This window comes from Microchirus variegatus (genome assembly GCF_963457635.1).
Source record: "Microchirus variegatus genome assembly, chromosome: 19".
In the NCBI taxonomy this organism is placed as follows: domain Eukaryota; kingdom Metazoa; phylum Chordata; class Actinopteri; order Pleuronectiformes; family Soleidae; genus Microchirus; species Microchirus variegatus.
The window spans coordinates 7,123,017-7,139,801 of NC_139820.1; the positions used below are offsets into that span (position 1 = coordinate 7,123,017).

The window sequence follows — 16,785 nt, forward strand, 5'->3', positions numbered from 1 at the left end:
GGGTGGTCTCGTAAAATCTCAATATTGAGGGCGATACAGCCCTTAAACTCGCCCCTCAACTTAATTTTTCTGAGAATCTGGACAGCACTTGCACTCGAGGGAGCGTGCATTTTTGAGATTGAGGGTTAAGCAAGGAATTGGAATTCACCCTTACTTTCGATCGATATTCAATTTACAATCGTGATCGTGACACCCCCAGTGATGACAGTGTCATTGTAGTACAGCGTTGTGCAGTTGCTATCGTTTCTGTCTGAATACAAGGTGAGGTCACGACCCAGCACATGTGCTTGTGAAGCCATCCATTGCCGTTTGCTTACTATCACAGTGATTGATATTCAGGATGTGCGTAAAAGGTATTGTCTCTAAAGAAGTAGAAATTGCGTTTTGTCAATAAATCAATTTTTCAACCGTAAAATAAAATATCACTTGTCTACTGTCTACAGAGGCCTGTGTTTTGCTGCAGATAGTTTACCGGCTATGCACTGGATTAGCTCTGCCTTTTTAAAATCCTGTTAAGACTCTGCCCTATCAGTTACTTCAAATCTCAGCCAGTGTAAGCGCTGTGCTGCACACTGTACACTACAGATTTAGCTTCTGATACTAAAGTGATTAACGTTTGGCTTTAGAGAAGTGAAAGTTTGGTTTTGAAATCAGTGCAACAGTCTTTGTATAATTTGGCTGCAAAAGCTTTAGCTGTTAAATTCTCAACGAGATTAATACTGTGTTATATTTACCAATGCTCTCAGTCAATCCAAAAATCGCTGCTTTTGGACAAAACGGAAAGACCTGCTTGCAATGCTAATGTGAGCCCCTGTGTGTGATGTGGAAAAGCTGTCCAAACAAAAGCCTGCTGTATCCTCCCCTCTTGCGTGAAGCAGCTCTGGGGGTTGAAACGGGAAGCTGAGTCCAGCTCTCTGAGCCTGCTGGGAAAGGGGGCTACAATGGTATGAGATCTCACCCTGGAGTTACATTGAAGTAGCTTGTGCTCGGACAGTTAAGGGCTTTTAGTTAGGTGCAAAAAATACTTTATTGGCTTATCTTCTTGCATGAAAGTCAAAAGGTTTGGTGTGTGAATGTGGTTGTGTATGTGTGCTTGTGTACACATTGTTATGGTTCATGTGGTACAATATAGTACAGGATTGAGATGAAATCACCTTGATCTAGAGTGATCTAAGTACTGCACGTGCTGGAGCCATTCACTCTTAGAAATAAGGGTTCCTGAAGGGCTGAGGTTCTACCTGGAACCTTCTGAAGAACCCTGAAGAAAGGGTTCTTGGTAACACTAGTGGTTCTTACTGGAACCATCAGTGTTACCAAGAACCCTTTCCAGAGAACCCTTTAAAACCTCTTTGCTGAATAAAGGGTTTTAAAAGGGTTATTGGTGGAACCTTTATAAAAAGGTTCTACCTGGAGCCAAAAAGGGTTCTTCTATGAGGACAAGTCGAAGAACCTTATAAGGTTCTACTTCACACTTTTATTTCTAAGAGCGTACTTACTTATACACCAGGGTAGAGCTGTGCGATATGGTGTAATTATATTATATGATGACACAAAGCATTCATTGCGTCCTTACACACTTTGCCTACTTTAATTGTGTCACAAATCACGTTATTATACATTTTTCTCAATTTGATGCTGTGCTTTTTTTCCCACACAATGTATGTTGGTAGATCATCATCATAAACATGAGTCATTTAAACAAGAGGAACATTCGTATCCTTCAAGGCTTTAGTGGCTTTTACATGGTTTGGACAACCAATACAGATGATAAAAATATTACCTGCAAAGACATGGCATCCATTTACATAGCCAAATTACACAAGTATAAGTAATTGACTGTTGGTTATTATTGGGTTCTTCCATTTTGATAATATGGAAACGGCCCTACTATAATGAATTCTATTTGGTGTAACCCATCTTATTCAAATGGATTGTTCCCATGCAGTCAAAATGATTTGTGTATTCATGAGATTACTGTAGAGTCTGCTGGCATGGTGTATTCCTCAACTTTATCTTGTCAATCTGGGTTAGTTCAGTCCAGCAATGCAAGGTGGAGTCGTGTACTGGCTCTCTGGGCTCTTTCCAGCAGGTTTTTATTTGTTCAAACAAAGGAAGCCAAAGACTCTGTCCTCTGGGTTGAGGAGAAACTACACAGGAACAGTGAGTTCCAGTGAGATTATGGCTGTGCTCCCCCAGAGCCGAGTGCTGAATACTTTGTATGGCATGGCTGCTTATATCGTCGCCGTTGTCTGTCAAAACCACACAGGGAATATCTCTCTTCAGGCTGACAGCCGGTCAGATGTGGTATTGTGACGGCTTGGGAATGCAGCGCTGTCATTCAGTCAGCCCTGAAATGTTGAATATCCAGCAAAACCCCTCTTCCCCCCGAAGCTTATCTCAACTCGAAGGAGGCAACGGCAACACAAACTGTCCAAATACAAATTGAAAATCTTCAATTATAGTGTTGTTGACAGCAATTATAGTGTTGTGTTGTACATGCAAATAATCTTCCTCAACGATGTACAAATGGACGACTGTAAATCCATAACCAAACAAAACAATATGCTAATTAATGACTGCTAACAGCTCTCAAGTTACACATCTGTGATTTTCGCTCTCGCATTTATTTGACAAACGGTCACTGGATTTTGGTCTCAGTGAATGAATTATTAATTGATATCATTAGTGTTCCAGCCAGACTCTTTTTGGAGCCTGAGATTGACTTCGGGCTGTTCTATTTCTGCTCCGTGTGAGCTGTGGCATTACACAAGTCTTCAGGGATGATCATTATGAACAGTATTCATAGACACAGGAGATAAAGAGGCACACTGGCACACGGCCAGGTCAGATTAATCCACTGATGTGCTTCACTGGAAGTGTTGCGAGTCATTAAGACGAAAACTGCTTCATCCGTCCACAATCGTTCTCAGCGGCGAAGTAGAAATCGCTCTCGGAGCTTGCTCTCGTGGGGGAGGGGGAGGTTCACACCCAGTGGGCCTGTTTCCTTTTCAAGAGCCGTCATGAACCTGGTCACTGTGCAGAGCAGATCAGAGATGACTGCTAAGTGGGAGTTTAGGCTGTCCGCTGGGTACGGTCTATTTCACAATCTGCTTTAAAATCACCAAGAGTGACCTTGGCTTATGTCCATTATGGCATTAATCGACTGCTAAGATGTTACTTGAAGAACAGACTCTGTTCATCGCAGAATAGATGCCTACTGGGTGAAATGACATGCTGATTTTCCTTATAGTCATCACTGCTCAGACATTTCGAATCTGTCTGTCAATGATGGAAATGTAATTCTTTACTTTTTAAAAGTTACACTTTGTGCTACATAATGTTCACTTTGTTTGTTGATTTGTCTGTTTGTTGATTTGTCTGTCTCTCTGTTAGTGACCAACATAACTCGAAAAGTCAGGGACTGATTTAGATGATATTTTCAGGAAATGTCTGCAATGGGACCTCCGCCAAGGCACGAGGTCTGCGCTCTCCAAGTGCTTTTCTAGTTGTACTTGTCTTGATGAGGATCTTCATTTTTTGTAGATTAGTTTCTTGGAGAAAACACTCAAAGCTATCCAGTAAATTATTGTAAAGACTGTACCAGATCACTGCAGCTCTTCAGAACAAGTCAGCCATGTGTCAAGAGGGTTTCTTTTACGTCAGCCAGTCAGACATTTACTAAGGGCCAGTTAGGGGTCAGTAGCATTTTTGACTGCCTAACCTAAACGATTCCATCCATCCACCCATTATCTACCGTTTATCCTCCACTGGAGGGTCGCGGGGGTGCTGTACCTATCTCCGCTGACATAGGGCGATAGGCGCGGGGTACAGCCTGGACAGTTCGCCAGTCCATCGCAGATGGAGACACATATAGAGACAAACAACCATTCACCCACACTCTCACACCTGCGGTTAATTTAGAGTGACCAATTCACCTTATCCCCAAATCTGCATGTTTTTCAGAGAACCCAGAGAAAACCCACGCTGGGAGAACATGCAAACTCCTTGCAGAAAGGCCCTTTGTTCATTTTGGGGCTTGAACACAGCTTGAACCCTGGAACCCAGGTCTTCTTGCTGCAAAGGCGAGAGCGCTAACAACTACACCAACCGTGGGCCCTAACCTAAACTAATTTCCACTTATTATAACCCCAGAACCAGGTCTTAACCCTGAAAAAGCCCAAAATGTCCCCACAAAGATGCTTTGTACACACACCCTTTAGCTGTGTCATGCATTTTGTGTGTGTGTGTGTAAAAGGTCCACGAAGTTGTAAAGGCAAAAGTCCACAGCAGAGTGTGCTCATGGAGAGTCTTTAGTGACTCATTTGCATCCCCGGCTTGTTTTTGTGTAAAGCGTCTGAGTCACCATGTGCCATGTAATATGGCTAATTACACACATGACATGATATACACACACATATAAAGGTACACATGCCGGAATAACCCATCAGCGTAAAATGTTCCACTCACTCGGATCTATGGGCTTTTTCATTCTGGCTTTCAACATCAAACTGTAATTTATGATCTATTGCCCCTGAATAAGTGACATTTCCAGTTGCATTTACAAAAAAAACTGGGTTGGCTTACCACGATATCAAAGCATGTGAAAAGAACCACCGTAGTTAAAGTACAGTTTAAGACAAAAAGGTAATATTGCCGTCTGTTTACTTGTTCTAGGAGACTACCAAATTACATTTAAGTGCCAGTAAATAACTGAAAAACAGGACAGCATTACTGCAAGAAACACAGCACACATTAAAGTAAGAGTGCTGTGAGCGCCCCCTGTGTAAAGACTAAGCCCTGAGACACAGCGACACAGAGGAAGGGATCCCCTTGAGTGCCTGTTGTGTGATTTGTATACACAGAAAGTTTCATTATTTCATTAGATGCCATTCTTCTTGACTGCTCTCTCACACTAGTCATTATGTGTGCACCGTGCCTAAGGCTCCTTCTCACTATGCCTGGAAATGTAACCGTGATTATGCAATCAAAACTCTATATATGTCCAGTTTGGCATTGATTGATATAAATCCCTGTAAACATATAGTTATTCTACACGTTGATAACAGATGCAGCCTATTTGCAGAACCTGTACTATTTTCAACAGCAAATGGAACGATTGCTGTTCAAAATCTTATTGGTCGATGCCAATTAGAAACATTTGAATGTCAACAATTGTAGTTTAAATTGGATCAAAATCATAAATGCAATGGAAATGTATGGGGAGGAAATGTAAACAAGCAGACATTTTGAAAATGTCCTGTCCTCTATAATAGTCTCTCAAGCTCAAACGAGTACATTCAGCCTTAAAGATATGGTTGAATGGGACCCAAGCGGCTTTTGCTTCTGTACTAAATGGTCCTTTTCCTTCTCTGGCCTTTGTTGTATCAGTGTTTGCCTGGAAATTACATAGTGCACTAATAAGAAAGATCAACCTCAGCCCTTGTGGGCAATAAATACACTCTGATGTCATATTTCTCATATAGGACCAACTATTTTTTTTATGGACATTTGATATTCAATCAGTGTTTATGGGCAAAAAAATATTTATGATGACATTTATGACCGAGAGGAATGTGAATTGACTGAGTTTTTTTTTTTTTTCTTTTACTTGTGCATCAGACTGAGCAGTTTCATTCCATATTCACTGTGGATAAAAATCTTAAATATTAAATACAGCTTGAGACCCAGTACAGTGGATAAGCTCATGGGTATAAACCAGAATAATCTTTGGACTTAAAATCTTCTCAGGGTCCTGGAAAACACATCTATAAGGTTAAATGAGTTGTTGAAATAGATTTTTCCTGCTGGATTGGTGCGTTTATTCACTTCTTTCTCTAGCTCATTTTCATGTCTGCAAAAGGGGCGGACAAAGAAGCATAATTATCTTCCAGAGAGCGCTTAGTGTAAACCATCTGACGGATGACTTAGGTTTATAAAGACGGGATCATTAGTCAGCAAATGGCCTGTTGCCGTGTATATTTTGTTGTGTGCCTGAAATATCCAGATTCATAGTCAGAGTAAGCAGTCATTTCTAGTGTTTTCCCTGTCTTTAGAAGGGAGAAGTTCAGGCTCATAAATTATGTTTTTATGGTGCCGTTAACGATTTGTTGACAACGGTGATTGTGTAAAGCAGGGCTGCTTTTTTCCCAGTAACAAAATAGTTGTAAAACAAACGCTGTAATGTTTACTGATTATTAGACCACATCAAACCTGATCTACATCTTCTCTTCTCTTCTGATGTATGAATCAGTAGCTCGGGCAATATTACCTGATGATTGTTGATTATCCAGAAAAGCCAAGCTTAAACCTCAAATTTGGACTTTGGATATGGTTAGAGCATGGCCCGATGGTGTGCATCCTTGATTTTCAAAGTTTTTGGAGGAATTTAAATTTTCGCTGATTGATCACGCTAAGCCAGGCAGGCCGTGGCTCATCAGCAGCAGCTGCGCTGTCTGGAGCGGGGAGGTGGGAGTGAAGCGGCTGTCCTCACGGTGGGTGAGGCATTTTCACACGGTTCACTGCAGAACATGGTGTTCACGAAGTCGGTGTCCATTCACCAATACGTGAGCACATTTATTTGGCATTAGCATGCTACTACTTTGCGGCTAACTTGGCGAACCTGTTTCCAAAGTTAAGCTAGCGAGGCTACGATTAGCATTAGTGTAGGGCTAACATAATACAAACACTGTGCAACCTCATTAGGCACAACACAAATGTTTTAATTTTTGATTAGCATTAGCAGAGCTAGATGTTGTGACTGTCAGCCACGCCTGGGTGCACAGTGTTTGTATTATGTTGGCCTTTAAGTTCCTTATCATGCATGACCATAACTGAAAAATATTCTTCAGCTCCCAAAAGAGGAATGCATACTTCCTACGGGCACTGCACTAGTTTGTATAAAAACTTGAAGGGAAATTCATTTGGACAGTTCCTGTGAGCTGTGAACGCTTATGACAATGAGGGTGAAGATTAAATATCACAGTGGACATGCAGTTCCTCGGATACACGGGTGCATTTACTTGCACTTTCATAGTCGAGTCTCCAGTCCTATGAGGTTTTGCGCATGGAAATGATCCACATGTTTCTCAAGTTTTGCATCTTCATTATTACCTTGCAGAAACATAATTGGACATGGTGGCAGAGGTAGTGCCGGGAACCGATAAGGTTTTTCGAGGAACTGATGCTGCTTGAAACTTCCGAGCATTTTGACAAACTCTACAATAGCATGCATATCCCATTGTTCCTCATACGACCTCCCCGTACCCTGTACTCCCTCCTACCAGCATTCCTGAATTCCTCCCACTGGCCATAGAAAACAGACAACAAGTGAGAGCGAAATAAGAACGTGAGATTAGAAAATTATGACATTTTCTGGTTTTATACAGTGGTTGATGGTGACATAATTCATGCCATGTAATCACTAATTATGTTTTGATATAATCTTTAAGGTCAGGTCATGTTTGTAGACTGTGATCAACTGAATGCTGATAAATCACTTATTAATCACTTATTTCAGAAAATTGTTTTAGTAATTGATAGATTGTGACATTGGAATGTGACATAAATCCAGTTTTTGTTGTATAGAAAATTATGATATTATGTGATTTATTATGTAATGTTTTTAGTTTTTTTTGGCCAAGTATCAAGATCACATTTCAGTAAACGGGACAAGATTCACATTGTACACAGCAGTGAATGGCAAGCCCTATCACGGTTATCTTGTAGTTTTCACATCTGAATTGTCCTTATGTAATGAGTTTCTTCTCATTCAGCTTTTAAGGCCATGGAGTTATTGTTTGGTTACTGTCATGGAAACTGTTCAGGTATTCAAGTAGAAAAAAGGACCCAGAGGGATAATGAAAGCATCCCAGTCTCAGAGGAGAGGATTTAGTCACTGGCTGGCAAGTCCTCTTGATAGTTAGATCATAAAGCTTTCTCTCATGCAATCCTTCTGTTTTAGTGAGGTACTTTGGAAGTAAATCACATCCGAAATAAACGTGAGCTGTTGAATAAAACCATGCCCTCTTTCTTAGTTCCTGTCTGTATTCAAGTGAATCCCCAGGAAATTCCTCTTCTAAACTTGTGACCTAGAAATTGCAACTAGGATTGAATAAGTCTTCAAGAATATGTGGCATTTTTTAAGTATAGAGTGAGGGGTCAAAGGCAGATCAGTGCAGCATCGTTGATGAAATTTAATAGTATGCACGTTCCCGTTGTAAAAAAGTAGGGATCGAGTGGTCAAAGTCACTGGATCGGATATCAGACAAATAAAAATGTAAAATTGGATACAATCCAAAAAATCCTACATATCGCAGGCAATAAAAATGCAAATAAAAATCAGTAATAGCATTTATTTCCTTTTTTAAAGGGAGGATATTTGTTACACAGTTGAAGAATTATGTCTGTATGGGCAGATACTGGTGTTTGTGATATCGGTATCTGTATCCGACATAGCTAGGCTAGGCTAATTGCTATGCTAACAACGAGAAAAATGGCTTTGTGCCGGAAATTACACAGGAATTTGCTTTGCAGGCAAGACGAAGATCAAATGAGTGCAGTGATGTGCTCTTTTGAGTCTTGTGTTCTCACTAATGGCGATTGGAGTGGAGCAGGTAAAAACATGCATTCATTCAGTCATTTGACCTGGAAGTGAATGTGGATTAAAAACATTTCCCTGGTCATTGTGTTAAAATAAATGAGCATGATTTTTTTTTACATCTCCTGTAGAAATAAAGTCTTCATTATTCTTTCACACTTATGCAGTTATGGTAAAGCCAGCTCCGGTACCTTTGCCTCCTAATGGAGGTGTTGGTCTAAGATGGCGTCAGGTGATGAATGTGTTGGACCTTCAAGTGCTGCCCCAGAACAATGCCGCTGGGACGGCTGATCTCGGGCACTGGAGCTCTAATGAGAACAGCAGAAAATGATGAGCTCCTTAATCGCACCCCTACCGACCCCTTTCTTTATATATCTAACATCTGTCAAGCTCACATTTACACCTTCTCCCCCTTTCCCTCCCTCTTTGTGTCTCACATTGTAAAGCAAAGCCGTTTCCACAAATCTGTGGAGAAATCGGTAATAATTGTCTTTGCCAGGAAAGAGCGATTTAGCTACTTGGACTGACCAAATACCGCTGAGGCAGGAACCTAGAAGAAGAAACCTAACAGAATTAGAAACAACACAGACTCAGGTTCTGACAGTAATCAGACATGGCTTCTGTTGAGTGCATTATATGCTTTTGTTTTTTGTCTGTTTTTCCTGGAGTGCAACTCCAGCTGCTATTAGATGGTCTTCTGGCTTGTACACAGTTCATAAAGCCTCATTTAATGACCTCTTTTGAATGCCATGTTAGGTTATTATTATTAAAAGAGAAACCCAATGCTGCAACAGAGGTGATGTGTTAAACACACTAAGTAAGCACCGTTGCTTTGCTTTTCTTAGAAGGAACTGAAGACAAATCAGCCGAGTGTGATGTGAAAACAGAACCCAATGCAGAAACACAAAGAACTGAGGTGACTCGACTATCAGCGTTTTACTATGAAATATGGGGAGACTAAATCACTGAGATTTACGACCTGTTTGGTATTTGAGTTGGCAGTGGTCTGAGTTATGGGTCATGGTTTCTTGTTGGTTATTGACTAGCCTGACCGATGGCTCCCGGGAGGCATGAGGGGGATAGAAGGGGTTGAGTTTGGCGGTGGCATATGACTGTAGGTGGGATTCGTATTGAATTGCATCATTCAAGTGCATGTGGTGAATACAAATGTAATACCAACATGGTGGTAAATTGAACAGATTCTCTTATTGTATCTAAAAAATGAAGCAAATGTTTAAATATGTGTATTATTGTGCATTATTTATCATCATAAAGTTTGCTTGAGACCACAGTTCACAGCCCCTTCAATGTGAAATCGAGGCTGTAAAAGTAGATTATCTCTACAATAATATCTGCTATGTTGATGTATTGCCGCTATGATGTATTGCTAGTGTGACATGTATTTCCCTCCAACTGAAAGTTTGTGTGTGAATATTTACAATTGGAGATGAAGTGCATAAATTATCCAAAGAGGATTCATGACTGTGTGGATCATTGGCTTGGGCGTAGTTGGTTGGCTGGAGCTGCCAAGTTCTTAAAAACGTGTTAAATATGCAGATGCATCATTTGAAAACCATATTACGCAAATATTCATGGTGACTCTGATTTTATTTAGGTAGACGTTCTTGCATTCTTAGCAAGCTTATAAAAGATATTTTAACTTTTATGATGTATTATTGCTTGATGTCGTGCACACAGAATTTTGAACATTTGCACATTTCTTTAGAACTTTGGACATTACTTTAAAAAAAAAGTACCCTTCTTTGGTGTGTTGTGATGTTTCTGTCAGGGTTTGTTGTTGCCAATGTTCTGCTTTCTGTATAGCTGTGGGTCAACTGAAATTGATTTTTATGCCCCCTGCGTCATTAAGAAGGAATAGGAGTGACTGTGAGGAATATCAACAGTGCTTCTCTTATTATGCAGCAGTGTCTCTCCAAGCAGCCAAGTGTGAAAGAGGAATGTTTAAGCATCATTCGCTAGAGATTTTTGCTAATCTGTGTTTGCTTCTCTTAATATATATACTGTATGTAAAAAAAGGCATTCCAAATTGGGGGGACTGTTTCAGGAAGCTTTGTGACAGGACAGATGGTGGATGGATGCACAGGTTTTGGATCCACATCAAAATCAGTGTTCATGAATCCTACACAATAAAACACAATAAAAACAAAGTTGCCGCTGCCACTGTGATCATCAGGGCTGGTTAATGCTCCTGGTTTCCTGAATTGAATGGTTTCTGATTCATAAGGTCCCAGTTTCATTAAATTTCTCATTTAGTTGTATTTAATATTGAAAGTTGAACGTTTTCACAGATTTGTACACATTTTGGAACCGTCCAACCTGGTGTGACATTACGAATGTTAATGTTTGCATTAAAAATTAACTAGTTTGTTAAACTAGTTGCATTGATGAACTTTTTATTTTATTTGACTAGTGCAGTGCCCGTAGGAAGTATGTATTCCTATAGTGGGAGCTTTTCAGTTAAGGTAATGCATGATAAGGAACGTAAAGGCTAACATAATACAAGCACTGTGCAACCTCATTAGGCACAACGCAAATTTCTGGCGTGGCTGACAGTCACAACAGCTAGCTACGCTAATGCTAATTGAAAATTTAAAAAATTGCGTTGTGCCTAATGAGATTGCACAGTGATTGTATTTTGTTAGCCCTACGCTCATGCTAAGCGGTGCCTCACTAGCTTACCTTTGGAAACAGGTTTTCCCAAGTTAGCCGCAAAGTAGTAGCATGCTAATTAAAAAATATGTGCTCGCGTGTTGGTGAATGGTTTGTCTTTTCAGTATAACACCATGTTCTGCGGTGAACCGTGTGAAAATTTCTCACCCACCGTGAGGACAGCCTCTTCACTCCCACCTCCCCGCTCCAGACAGCACAGCTGCTGCTGATGAGCCACTGCCTGGTGTAGCGTGATAAATCAGTGAAAGTGCAGCATGATAAATCAGAGAATGGACGAATCTGTGGTCTCAGCTGTTAGTTTAGCTGTTAACTCCACCAGCGGTTACAGCTAATTGTGCAATAGTCTTGCAAGATTTGTGCAGAGAATACACAAAATGGTTTATATAAAAAATGTTGATTCAAGGTTCAATGTGATATCGGAAAATCTGTTTTTTTGAACCAAGCCCCAGTGATTACCTGGTTTGTTTGTTTTTGATAATTAGAATTATCTGAATAAAAAAATAGACTTTTAAAATGAACATGAACAAAGATACTTGAATGGTTGCTGTGTATAATAGAAGTATGTACCAGAAGTTAAACACAGTGGTCCGGTAAGTGTGACATACAATTTTAAATGCCTTCTGATTTGACGACTACCTGTCAGCGTAGGCATTCATGAGACTTAATGTTTCCCTGAGTGTCTGTAAGATGCTTTTTTACCTGCACTGCAGTAGTGGCCATCACAGCTCACTTTAAGTACTCACTTATTTGTGTCTGAGTGAAGCTTTTTGAGGAGGATGCATGCAGTGGATAGACGAGCGTTGATGTGTAGGCGGATGCATATGCAAGAGATAGACGCTGTTCCTCGCTTTTACATCACTGTTGTTTCTCTCACTAAAACAGTACAGAAGCGGTGAAATTGAAAATAAATCAAGCCTCTGCAAATGCATCACAAGGCTAATGCAACACAAACCACTAATGGAGTCCTCGGGTTTAGTCGGCGCTAAGTGACGACTATCTAAAACCAGGGATTCTTTCATCTTGTGCCGCAAGTGTCAGCCTTGAAAACATTACGTCCTAGACAGAAAGGGAGGGGCACCACTGTCTATTAAAAAAGGAGAGAGAAGCAGAACACAAGAACATTTACTTCAGTGATGAATAAGCGTCTCAACATGCAAGAGGATCCCAACCCCACCCCCCCACCCACCTGTCTCGTTTTGGTGTCAATTGGTTCTTGAGATCCAGTAACAGGCGCTTCTTCCTCTGCTGCAAAGTCGGCTGCTCGCTTGGCTGCAGATGACGGTGCACTTTGTGGACTGGTCGTCGAAACCACAGATGTGTGTGAAGGCCTGCAATGCTTTCTGTGCAGATGCTCCTTAAGTGCGTTAGATTGTGGATGTGTCTCGTCTTGCACTCAACATGCTGCATGTGCATACAAAAGTGTGTGTGTGTGTGTGTGTGGAGGTGGCACTGTACTGTGCAATAAGAGCAGTCAGCCTGCAGGCAGCACTGGCCATCTGGACACATGATAAGGAGCCTGGCCCAGACATCAGTCATTATTTTTTCAGTCCCTTTCACTGTTATCAGATTTCTGCTCCTTTCTGCCGTCTGTATTCATTTATACCAGTCAAATATGATACACTGTATTTTAACCATGTCACTCTTTCTCTCTTTTCTCCTCTCGTCTCTTTTTTTCCCCCCGCAGTTTGCTGTTTTGTGGTCCACAAGAGGTGCCATGAATTTGTCACATTCTCCTGCCCAGGGGCCGATAAGGGGCCTGACACAGACGTAAGTAAACAAAACCAAGCTGTTGCCTCGCACGTTTGATGGCGAGAAAGGTGCCTTTCCTCTCATTTAGACTCTAATTTAGATTCACACTGTGATCAGTATGCAGTCGTATCAACAGGGTTTGCCACACTGGCTCCCGTTGACGCCGTCGAGTTGCATTCATGTTGTTTTATGAGGGAGCCAAGCAAAAAGAGCTTCAAAATGCATCTGCACAGTTTGAACATTAACTATATGGTTTAAATATGTTACATTTAATTTATAATATATGGCTCTCTAGATTGAATAATGGACAAAACATGCATAATATTGACCACAGCAAATCAAATTAAAAAAACGATATTTATGTGTCTTTTTTATAGATTATAAGAGTTCTAATCTTTTTCTCTGGTAGCACTGATCAATCGAGAGAAGACAACTCGGATGTTGAACTCAGGGTTGATTTGTGATTGAATCACAGCAGCAGCAGTGGAAACAGCAGCAGCAGGTGGCTGTTACAGTTAATTCATTGTCACTTTTCCAGTTCAGTAACTGGGTACAACCTTTTAAGATACGTAATTCCGTTGGCCACCCCAAGGCGAAGGGACTAACTTCTAGATAGTAAGGCTGAATCCCAATGCCACCCCTTCCCCCTACCCCTTTGTTTTTGCGCGTTTGAGGGGTAGGGCTGTCTCGTCTCTCATTTGGTTAAGGGCTAAGTCCACGTTGTAGGGCTACGTAGCCTTTGAAATGAAGCTTCCAAAGAACCGCACTTGAAGAGGAATTTCCAAGCATCCCCCGCGTCACCTGTCAGCGAAGTTTGAAAAACTTCGGCTGGTAAATCTTTTTGGAAGCCATGGCTCAAGCTGAGGACTCGCACAAATGCATTTGCAGCATTTTAATTACGACAGTAATGTCTAATGATACTATCTAGTCGTAGCCGATGCTAATATCCCGGTGTTCCTTTTCGTAAGTGGTTAGCTAACTGCTATCGCTATTTGTTTAGATGAGATAGCCCTTGACATGACACGTTAAGGTTTTAAGTGAAATTAGTGCGCAGTGAATTTGTTACTATTACTACGCCTTGGTTGATTATACCGGCGCACTGCTTTGATATCGCTTGCCGACTCTATTGTTGATGTAGCGGTCCACGAGTGTCAAGTGAGGATGACATGACGGCAATGGAGGGGTGTTTCATTTCTTAGGGGAACGTTCTTACCCCTAGCACCCTCAACTCTGTACTGAGGGCCAAGGGGAACTCCGATAAAGGGGAAAGGGGGAATGGGTGGAATTGGGATTCAGCCTAACTATACCTCCCGCTATCCAAGCCAGCAGTTTTTATCTTTGGCTTAACACACAGTCAATGACCTTCATCACGAGAATGGTCATAGAGTTCATGGTTAACAGTACATTTACATGATGATTTAAGACAGAGTTCAGGCAAAAGCTGATTGGTAGATTAGTATTAATGACCTGATCCAGCTTTGGGAGACAGATGGGATATGCCAAAGTGATGGCCAAAACCAACACATGCACATCTGCCTTGGCTTGGGGCTGTTCCTCACTGAAGTAACAGCTGTTTGCAACCATCTGAAACAATTGTGACACTAAATTTAAAAAACAAGATTCTGCAGTTTTTTAAAACAGTCAACATTTTTACTTGGCTGCATTCATTTTACCAATGGATTTTTTTTTTTTTCCCGCTCCAAATATTTCTTACTTTGATATTGCTGGACCACGAAAATCATTTTAGATGCTTGATAAATATCAGCGTCTAAATGACACATTCACTGGGTCTCAGATTTGCCTCTTCATGAGTTGCGAGTACAACGATGTGCCATCAACTGCTACTTGCCTCCTTGATAAGTGTGAAACTCCCATTTACATGCCTTGCTTGCTTGCTGGGCATGCACTCTCAGTGTTACAGCAGAATGGCCTAGCCTCTGTAACTGGAGATATGTCAGTGTGTCATTCAAGATCGTCAGCCCAGACTCTTTAAATAGAGCAGGCCATGGATCACACTGAGGCCGTAAAGGCAGAAAATAGTCTGAGCTGGGGGAGTCTTGATTTGAGCCAGTGCTGCGGCTCGGACTAGCAAAGGAACACAAGGTTTATCGTGAACAAGACCTTTAGTGACCTTTGACATCTGTGTGTTGTACACCTTGTTTCCTTATTCCGTTTCACACAGGATGCATGTAAAAAGAAACTTTTTAATTATTCTATAAAATATTGTAGTACACAGTACATACGTTACATAAAATTACACATTAAATCAATAGAAATCCTTATTTATGTTCAAGATCGTGGGCCATTTTATTTTGGTCTGCTGCAGAACTGCTATTTTTCACATTTTTGGCTTGGTTTTGGCTTTGAAAATGTATTCATTCATTCACTGTCTATTGCTTTATCCTCCACATGAGGGTCGCGGGGGCCAATCCCAGCTGACACGGGGCAAAAGGTGGAGTACATCCTCGCCTCGATTTAGGTTGTTCGATTAACCCATTAAGGCCTGAAGCGCCTGGAAAAAATGCCTCTAAAACCTGAGGTTCAATGCCTACTAAATGATGAATGAGCTCACACCTGTGGCTCTCCTGGGAAATCTAGTTTATTTAGATACAAAAATGTAAAATTAAAGTGAATAACAATTTTCAATTAAAAAACAGTAAGAAAATAAAGTAGTATCAACTTTTGTCAGTGCCTTGATTTAGTCCTGATGGAGTGTGAAGAACAAGAACATGTAATGACTGTAACAGTCTGCTTCACATGTGACGGTGATGATGCTTACATCGCTGTGGCATCTGCAGGTAAATCCACTGTCGACCTCGTCGTCTTCAAACATAATTATGTCTTGAAAACATAAATCCCGGGGTCGATTTGTTCAGCGCGTTCGAAGTTATCAGCGATGACGTGATCGAAGACGAGAAACTCCTCAAAATCACTGCCTTCAGAAATCTCTCCGCTGTCAAAGTCCTCCATGTTTGCGCAAAGTAATTTCAAAACAATGTCGCGAGGAACCCTTATACCCCCCCCGAAAATTGACGTATCTGTTTTACCGGCGTCTATGCTTCCCTGGCGCCAATGGGTTAATCTAGTGTCATTTACGGCCAGAACATACAAACTCCATTTCCACGTGCTCCACCTTGTGGCCCGGCTTTGAAAATTGTCTTAAATCATTTTAAAGGCTCTAGATTATCCTCTCTACTCAATAAAATTTCAGTATTCACTACTAAGCCAAGCATTTACTGGTCCTTCAGATGTTTTACAACAAAAGCCTTGTTGAAACATTGAATTGAATTGAATGGATTCAGGTGAACAGAATGCCTTTTAAGCAGATACAGAAAGTGTTGTGTTTGTGATGTGACATGTTGGTGTCACAGTACTGGCATACAAAGTGACTGTGAAAATGACCAAGAGGATCAGTCACTTAGACAGAAAGTGAGCCAAAGCTCTCTCATTGGCAATCGTGGTGAAGACAAATTCCACAATCAATTCCACATGGTCTTTTATTATTGTTTTGATTGAGAGAGCCCATGCGGAATGCTCTTTGTTACAGCCACTCATAGCTACAATGCATTTTATATATATCATTATCTAGAAATGATTGTCCATCTCCATGCAAATGCTGTACAGTTTTATGACTCTACGATAGTCGTACAGTCCATGTGAGCACATGGGCACCATGAATCAAAGTCCTCTCATTTTAAAATGCATAAGCATGTTATCTCTTTTCCGAAAAGCAAAAAAAAAAAAAAAAA

The 16,785-nt window shown here is 41.0% G+C and overlaps 1 protein-coding gene across 2 annotated transcripts in view; it reads left to right on the plus strand.

Annotated features, from left to right (window-relative positions):
- prkcaa (protein kinase C, alpha, a) overlaps nt 1-16,785 on the plus strand; it is a 129,391-nt gene that overhangs the window by 38,617 nt on the left and 73,989 nt on the right. For both annotated transcript variants that reach the window (XM_083906522.1, XM_083906523.1), the window contains exon 3: nt 12,972-13,054. In XM_083906522.1, coding sequence (XP_083762648.1) covers nt 12,972-13,054 — 83 coding nt within the window. The remainder of the gene's footprint in view (nt 1-12,971; nt 13,055-16,785) is intronic.